The sequence below is a fragment of the Miscanthus floridulus genome, chromosome 18 (assembly GCF_019320115.1).
Source record: "Miscanthus floridulus cultivar M001 chromosome 18, ASM1932011v1, whole genome shotgun sequence".
Classification (NCBI taxonomy): domain Eukaryota; kingdom Viridiplantae; phylum Streptophyta; class Magnoliopsida; order Poales; family Poaceae; genus Miscanthus; species Miscanthus floridulus.
In genome coordinates, this window is record NC_089597.1 from 83,040,674 (window position 1) to 83,049,690 (window position 9,017).

Below are 9,017 nucleotides of genomic sequence, written 5' to 3' on the forward strand. Positions count from 1 at the left end.
GGGATCCGAAGCCCTAGATCCTAGATATCGGCGTATCCAATCATATGTCGGGATCGCACGCCGCCTTCGCCGACCTCGACACCAGCATCACCGGCACCGTGCGCTTCGGGGACGGCTCCGTCGCGCGGATCAAAGGGAGCGGCACTGTGCTCTTCTCCTGCAAGAACGGCGAGCACCGGTCACTCCCCAACATCTACTACCTCCCGCGCCTCACCGCCAACATCATCTCCGTGGGCCAGCTCGACGAAGGCGGCTTCCAAGTGCTCGTGGAGGAAGGCATGATGCGCATACGCGACGAGGAGCGACGCCTGCTTGCGAAGATCCCACGGAGTCTAGGTAGACTGTACGCGCTCAACGTCACCATAGCATGCCCAGTTTGCCTGGCCGCACGCTCCGGCGCCGCCTCCTGGACATGGCACGCGCGGTTCGGCCACATCAACTTCGCCGCGCTGCGCAAGATGGCGCGCGAGGGGCTGGTCTACGGTCTGCCCCTGCTCAGCCAGGTGGAGCAGGTCTGCGAGACGTGTTTCGCCGGCAAGCAGCACCGGGCGCCGTTCCCACAGAAGGCGCTCGGACGTTCGACAGAGGCGCTGCAACTTCTCCATGGCGACATCTGCGGTCCCATCACGCCTGCGACACCCAGCGGCAATCAATACTTTCTTTTGCTCGTCGACGATGTCTCACGGTATATGTGGATCGCCCTGTTGCCAAGCAAGGATGCTGCTGCTGCCGCCATCAATAACATCCAAGCTGCGGCCGAACGCAAGACCGGGAAGAAGCTGCTCGCCCTGCGTATCGATCGTGGGGGCGAGTTCGCCACGGCGGACTTCGTCGACTACTGCGCCCACCTCAGAGTTCAGCGTGAGCTCACGGCGCCGTACACGCCCCAACAGAACGGTGTCGTGGAGCACCGCAACTAGACCGTCGTGGGCACGGCTCGAAGCATGTTGAAGGCCAAGTCCCTTCCCGGCGTGTTCTGGGGAGAAGCCGTGGTGATGGTTGTGTACCTCCTGAACCGGTCGTCGTGCAAGGCCATCGAGGGAAGGATGCCGTACGAGCTGTGGACCGAGAGCACGCCGGTGGTGCACCACCTCCACACGTTCGGGTGTGTCGCTCACGTCAAAGTGACCACGCCAAACCAGAAGAAGCTAGACGACCACAGCTGGCGCATGATCTTCGTCGGGTATGAGCCCGGCTCCAAGGCATATCGCGTCTACGATCTGACGACCCAACGTGTCCACATCAGCCGCGACATCATCTTCGACGAAGCGGCAAAGTGGCGTGGTCCACTGAGCACGACGTCGACCCCGGCGACTTCGTCATCGAGGAGACCGAGCCCCTGGAGCCCGCGGTGATCACCACCACAAGTGCAGCAACGACGCGCGCTCCAGCTGCGGACTCGGCACCAGGCTCAGCTTCACCTGCTCCATCAGTAGCGTCACCGCCACCAGCCGTGGACCCGTCCACGGTGACCCCTACAGCCAGCGGCTCTACGTCCGCCACATCGAGCCCGGCGCCACACCAGAACATCGAGTTCGCGTCACCGCCGGGAACTAGAGCTAGCGAACAGCTGGAAGCCGACCACGACGACGATGCACCTCTCTGGTTCTAGCGAGTCGACAACGTGATCGGGCCAGCCTCACCACCAGGGCTTGCTGACCGGGAGCTGGAGGAGCGCCTGCTGCTTGCAAGCGACGCCGAGCCAACCTTGCTCGAGGAGGCACTACGCCATGAGTGCTGGCGCCATGCTATGCTGGATGAGATGACCTCCATCGAAGCGAGTGGCATGTGGGAGTTGGTCGAGCCACCGCCCCGCACCCGGCCAATAGGCCTCAAGTGGGTCTACAAGGCCAAGTAGGATGCATCCGGGGTCATCACCAAGCACAAGGCCCGGCTGGTCGCCAAGGGCTATGTTCAGCGCAAAGGGATCGATTTCGATGAAGTCTTCGCTCCCGTGGCGCGCCTAGAGTCTGTGCGGCTGTTGCTCGCGCACGCCGCGTGTGAAGGCTGGGTTGTCCATCACATGGACGTCAAGTCTGCGTTCCTGAATGGTGTGCTGCAAGAAGAAGTCTACATCGAGCAGCCCCCCCGGCTTCATCCTTCGGGGCCATGAGCACAAGGTGCTCCACGTCGTCAAGGCACTTTACGAGCTTCGACAAGCCCCATGAGCCTGGTACACCAAACTCGACGAGTCCCTGATCAGGCTCGAGTTCCAGAGGAGTACCTCCGAGCACGCCATCTACCTCCGTGGTGCTGGGGACCGTCGCCTCGTGGTGGGTGTGTACGTCGATGATCTTATCATCACCGGCGGCAATCAAGTTGACATCGACACATTCAAGTCAGAGATGCACTCCACCTTCAAGATGAGCGACTTGGGGCTGCTCCACTACTACCTTGGTCTGGAGGTGTCACAGACCGAAGCTGGGATCACCGTCAGCCAAAGCGCATATGCAGCCAAGATTCCGGAGAACGCGGGGCTGGCTAGATGCAACTCGAGTCACATTCCAATGGAGCCTCGACTAAAGCTAAGTAAGTTGAGTTCTGCTCCTGCAGTTGATCCAACATAGTACCGCAGCATCGTGGGTTCCCTGCGCTATCTGGTGAATTCAAGACCAGACCTGGCGTACTCGGTGGGCTACATCAGCAGGTTCATGGAGAACCCCACCACCGAGCACTTGGCAGCTGTGAAAAGGGTGTTGCGGTATGTTGCTGGTACCCTGCACTATGGCTGCCACTACAAAAGGAAGAAGGAGGCTCAGCTCGCTGGCTACAGCGACAGTGATCTAGCTGGCGACGTCGACACACGCAAGAGCACCACCGACGTCCTCTTCTTCCTTGGCAGCAACATCATCACCTGGCAATCCCAAAAGCAGAGGGTTGTGGCACTGTCCTCGTGTGAAGCGGAGTACATTGCTGTAGCTACTGCAGCCTGCCAAGGTGTATGGTTGGCGCATCTTCTTGCAGAGCTCAAAGGGGAGAAGACCAGCGCCATCTCATTGAAGATGGACAACCAGTCCGCCATCGCGCTCAGCCAGAATCCTGTCTTCCATGACCGCAGTAAGCATATTGATGTCAGATTCCATTACATATGTGAGTGTGTTGAGGAGAACAGGGTTCAACTTCAGTCCATCGGGACCTTGGAGCAGCTGGCGGACATACTGACCAAAACCTTGGGTCGTGAGAAGTTCTGCAACTTACGTTCCAGAGTTCATAATATACAGCATATACACAAGGATTAGGAGGAGATTTGTTAGATACTCCTTGTGTGCTAAGTTTAGATAAGTTTGCACTAGTTTGCACTGCATGTTTGCTTTCAGTTCATATGCACGCGCGCAGGCTCCAGGCTGTGGATGCTGCGTGCAAGTCGGAGGTCATGGCGTGAGAGCTGCTCAGCCACGAGTCTGGGCATGCAGTCATGGATGACGACGCGGTGCGTGGGGATGGACGCGCAAACTTCTCGCGTTGTGCGCGCTATGATTTGCATGACTCTGTTGTAATGTTTAGAATCAGAAAAGCTGCGCTTTCAGGCAGCACCAAAATTCACCGTGTTCCAGTTCTTTGTGTGCGTTGAGTTCTTGTCTTCCTATGTTCACCTCCGGCTTCTTGTCCTCGCCGTCGGCGTTCACCGCCGTCTGTTTCCAACAGAGCCCAAGAAGGCACCGAAGCTGGACACCGACTTCACCTGTCCTGCAACCACCCGGGCGCCGTTCAGTGCGACACCTTCCTCAAGGAACGCCGATAACCATAAAACCGAGCATGCTATATACATATATGTGCTTCTAAATTATATATACACTTCTACTACTCTAATCCATCCAAATAAAAATGCAATTATCACATTTTGATAAGTCAAACAGTTTAAATTTTGACCAAAATTATATAAAAAAGATACTAACACCCATGAGAACAAAATAAATATCATTAGATTAGTTATATAATATATTTTCATAATAAATTTATTTGGAGACATAAATGCTAATATTATTTACTATAAATTTAGTCAAACTTAAGCCAGTTTGATCGGCATGATTCTCATAATTGCATTCTTTCCTAGGAAGATGGAGTACTTCTTAATTAAAAGTGGGTATAATGCTATTTGTCACCACGTAGACCATATAAACATACATACATTAAGATAAATATTATTTTAATACTTTATCAATAGTATAACAAATCACGTACTAATCACACTAATGATTAACATATATATAATAATACTCCATGGTAATATACTGGTAATTACTATATATAATCACTAGTACTAGATACATTATCCCAGGTGGTAAAAACCAGTTTTCCTAGGCGGACAGCCTGTCCGTCCCGGTGCAAATGCATGTGTTAATCATAGTCAGGTCTTGTTTAGTTCCAAAAAGTTTTCTCAAAAAGTGTTACAGTAGCCATCACATCGAATCTTACGATACGTGCATGGAGTATTAAATGTAGACGAAAAAAAACTAATTGCACAGTTTGGTTGGAAATCGCGAGACGAACGTTTTGAGCCTAATTAGTCCATGATTGAATACTAATTGCCAAATAAAAACGAAAGTGCTACAGTAGCCAAATTCCCAAATTTCACCCAACTAAACCCGGCCTTAACACAGGCAGTCCTATTGTCCGTCTGTGTTAATTACAGTTAACACAGGCGGTCCTATTGATCACCTGTGTAAATCAATAAAAAAACCAAAAAAAGCCGGCTGAGCCAGGCGACTAGACTGAGCCCGCTGTCGAGCCCATCACCTAGCCTGCCAGTGGCGGAGCCACATGGTATATTTGTAAAAAGAAAAAAAGAAAACATATCTGGATCGCATCACGCCATCACGGGAGGACGGGAGGCCCATGTGACACGGCCCACGCGGCAATACGCAACTCCAGACGTTCCAGGCACACGATGTTTCCGATTCCTATAATTAATCTAATCTCGACCGGAGGACGGAGGACACGCACGCCGCATGCCTAACGCACAGACGCCCTCCGCCCTAGATGCTAGATTGGATCGGAGGCTCATCTCATCTGTAGTCTGCATGTCCACAGTAGTAAGGCTTACCGTCTTGATTCGCTATTTCATTTAGGTTACCGTCTTGATTCGCTATTTCATTTAGGAAAAAATTAATCTTTGCTCTTGGGTTTCTTCTACTCTTCATCTTTCTACAAAAAATTATTGTTTATTTTCATAACTATTTGCTAACATCAGAAATACTGAATTGTTTAATTATTTGGCATTGTTTATCAGTATTCACTGCCCACCGCGCCGCTGCTGCCCATCATGCCGTTGTGGTTGCTGTGTGGCTCGCCCCAGCCTGCGCAACAGCTGCCAAATTTGCGATCGCCGTGGCTCGGCTCAGCCCACAACGCCTCCGCCAAGGGGGAGCTCGCCGCAGCGGCCCCTGCGCAACTACCGCTGGAGGAGGTCGCCGCAACCCCCGCGCGTAACTATCATCATGGATCTATGAGGGAGGAAGGTGAGGAATGGATTTGCCCTTGATTTGAGAGAGGAGAGAGGATGAGGCGGACCTGCACTGCGGGGCGCGTGGCTATCCATGCCACCGGGCCCTCCGCTGTCATGTGAGGGAGAGGCGCATAAGGGAGAGAAGAGAGAGCGAGAGCCGACAGAGGCGCATGTGAGGGCGAGAGGTGATGGGTTTGGGAGAGAGACTAGGCTAGGGTTTCATTTGGCTTTTATATGTGACCTGATTTTCGAGCTGAGATGGACTTTTCTCATCGCTAGTGGGCTCAGTCACAATAACACAGGCGGCCCCCTTAGGAGGTCCGACTCTGAAAATTGTCTCTGTTTTCGGAGGCGGATCTCTTGAGTGGCCCGCCTCCGTAAATCAATTTTAGGAGGTAGGCATTTTGTGACCGTATCTGTAAATTCATTTTAGAAGGCTGGCAATTTTTTACTGCCTACGTAATAAAACGTCTATCTCTAAAAATCCTCGTGTATTTTAGAAGACAGTTGGATTTTGTGACTGCTTCCGTTAATGATTGAGCAGTGTCTCATGAAATCATTTATGTAGTAGTGAATTGTATGCATTTTTAAAACATGACATGTCAATACTGGTAATTTAATGTTAATCGCGATATTTTTTATTTTGACAATACTACCACATATATAGTTTTTAAATATTGTAAATTCAATATCTTCAGTTGATTCATGTATGTTAAATTAAACGTTTATGCCATTCTAATAACTAATACTATAGTATAGGACTTAGACGAAGATTTTTAGTAAAATACAAAAGAAAAAATAATTAAAATATACAATAAGCACGAGAGTTTCAATCAACTAATAATAAGATTAAAAGTTGAAATCTAAAATATGTATTCATGATGTCATAGAAAGTGGTGCAACAAAATTGGCTAGAACTTAAGCTTATGTTTTAACTAGATACATACTAAAGATTCATAGGGGTGCAATGCAAATGATAACAATGCATATCTTAATATTATTAACTGGAAGCTCTCTACGGAGCGTCCACATTCATCCTCACAATGTGTTAGAAAAAATGTAAGTACAATTTTTTTTTCATAATAATCAGAAGTATCTTACCATTAATGTACTCGACCCTAATCATTATAGAGAATAACTTTAATTAGATCTATTCTAAGTTCTTACAAAGTTACCCACTTCTATTATTATGAAAAAAATAAATAGCCTAGTTTTTTTAATCTAAATTACTTTTTTATAAAATGTAAAATAAAATATCTGTCAATTTAGAAATAAATAACCATAGTATATTATATATTTCTAAATTAGCCATCTAAATTACTATAATTAAATTTGATGTAAAAGTCATGTTATACTTGACCATGATTATCAAGTATATAAAAGGTTTTCCTTTAACAAAGTACGCACTAATCACCCTTCACTTTAAATTATATAAATTTTTATAATTATAAATTTTGAGTTGTTAAATATATTTACATTTTGAGGCAAACATTACGACTTCAATATTAATATTTTAATGGTAAGCTTTTTGTTTTGTTCTTTAGAAAACAAATATTATGGCACATAAAATTATTTGATAGATAAAATTCAATATAGTAAGTGTCGTGGTGCAAGTTAAAATGATCGTTTGTACCTTTATAGCAGCTAAGAGTTGAGTGGAGGAAGAAAACATTGAATAAAAGATACAATAATCACTAGGCTTTGTAAATGGTTAAACGATTGTTTAGACGAACAATGAATATAATGAAAGCTAATGTTTAACTAGATACATATTAAAAACGTATAGATGTATGCAGCCAACACAAACATTAAAACATATATTGAGTAATTTATAATTTATCATGTATAGATAGAGATTATAGAGTATATATATGGGTATGGTAGGAAATAATGAAGCACACATTTACATAGTTTTATATATAAATCAAAGACAAGGCTGGATAAATATACGCTTGAAACTTTGGGTTTAAATAAAAAGATGATTCAAGTGATTTTATAGACAAATGCAGGGTTGGAGAGAAACGCTGAAAACTTAAATTAAACAAACATCTTCATTTAATTTTTCCTACATGGCTGGACAAAAATTACTCTTGAAACTTTAGACTAGACAAACTACATGATTCAAACGGTTCTATAAACCAACACATTGTTGGAGAAAAAATTGTTAAACTTTAAATTTAAATATACATAATCTTGAAAAGTTTTTATTATAAACTAATGGGTAGTCCGAGAAAATTACACTTAAAAATTTAGTGAATTTGAACATGTGCCGTTCACTCCTGCACCTGCCGCATGCCTGACCGGCCCCAACAATGCAACGTTGTCTTTGTCGCCTTTTGCTACCACCAGAATTAGTCTATTGCGCGGTGCTCTTCTCTGTATTTACTTCGTCCAACCGGTCTAATCCACCTCCTAGACGGTGAGACCACCTCCTCGCTGCCACCGCATCGTCCCCGATCGAGTTAGGCGACACAACCCGTGTCCACCACTGTACTTCCACCAAAACTAACCCATTGCTAGTGCTCACCTTCATCCTCACCCCACCCCCAACTGGACTTCACTGCCTCCTAGTCGTTGACACCAACAAGCCGCCTCGCCTCGCTGCCACTGTAAGCTTGACTAGCTTCGACGACGTAACAACGCCTCCACCCTTATCCCCACACAAAGCAACCAGTCTTCTTCACCTCCTAGTCAGTGACACCAACACATTGCCTCACCTCACCACCACCGTGCCTACCATCACCGTTGGATTCTGACAACCTAGATCCCCAAAACTCAAACCCTTAATAATCCATAAGCGTCACAGCCTAGGAAGACATCCGAGAAGGAGAAGGCAAGAAATTAATTAACTAACTAATTAATTAAGTTAAGTTCCTACATTTTGGAACACGTTCGCCACCGTGGAGGCCATCCACGTCGCCTACAATTGGTTCTGTTGTCTGATTTTGAGATCAGCAACCCATGTTCACTCCACCGATAACTACTGTACACTAGCCAAAATATCTTCTCGCTTCCTCTCTCTATGCAACTCCGGCTCCCTCTCGATCTCTCGGTCTATACTCTCCTCTTCCCCTCTCTCTCCCCCTTGCTTGGTCACTAGCACACGGCTTCCAGAAGTCATTACTAGAAATATCCACTTCTATGATGAAAATCTTAATAACGAATCCAAAACTATCATGGAATATCGCTTTTTATGACAAATATATACGTTTCATCATAGATCAGTAGTGACGATCCTCCAACCTATGACATAACCGCCCAATTTATACATGATCAAATAAGGCTGTCCCTGTTTAACACGTTAACGCGCACATACTTTCACTTATATAAACCCGGTAGTCCGCCGAGTGTCACGAAGGACCTCGGTACATCAACATCACAACCAAGATCTCATGATTAAGCAAATACACATCACATACACAGAGCGGCAGCGAAAATAATATTACAAATGGGTTCACAAATAATAGTACAAGTTTGGGTTTCAAAACTGGTTAAAGGAAAACAACATAGCTTTCATTATAAACCCATTAATATAAGTTTCAAATACATTGCTAGCATAAGTAACCTCCTC

The 9,017-nt window shown here is 46.5% G+C and overlaps 1 protein-coding gene across 1 annotated transcript; it reads left to right on the plus strand.

The window, feature by feature from the left end:
- Positions 1-944: 944 nt before the first annotated feature.
- On the plus strand, positions 945-5,430 carry LOC136524103 (uncharacterized). Its single transcript, XM_066517570.1, has 7 exons — positions 945-1,202; positions 1,247-1,605; positions 2,204-2,480; positions 2,568-3,198; positions 3,318-3,370; positions 3,528-3,711; positions 5,231-5,430. The coding sequence occupies exons 1-7, from the start codon at positions 945-947 to the stop codon at positions 5,428-5,430; spliced, it is 1,962 nt and encodes a 653-aa protein (XP_066373667.1).
- Positions 5,431-9,017: the final 3,587 nt, after the last annotated feature.

What these genes read in the sequence shown, in the direction of transcription:
- LOC136524103 (XM_066517570.1), top strand. Translation starts at nt 945, where the DNA reads ATGTTGAAGGCCAAGTCCCTTCCCGGCGTGTTCTGGGGAGAAGCCGTG. An exon ending in TTCCGGAGAACGCGGGGCTG is followed by an intron (nt 2,481 to 2,567) that starts GCTAGATGCAAC and finishes GATCCAACATAG; the next exon opens with TACCGCAGCATCGTGGGTTC. An exon ending in TGAGAAGTTCTGCAACTTAC is followed by an intron (nt 3,199 to 3,317) that starts GTTCCAGAGTTC and finishes GTTTGCTTTCAG; the next exon opens with TTCATATGCACGCGCGCAGG.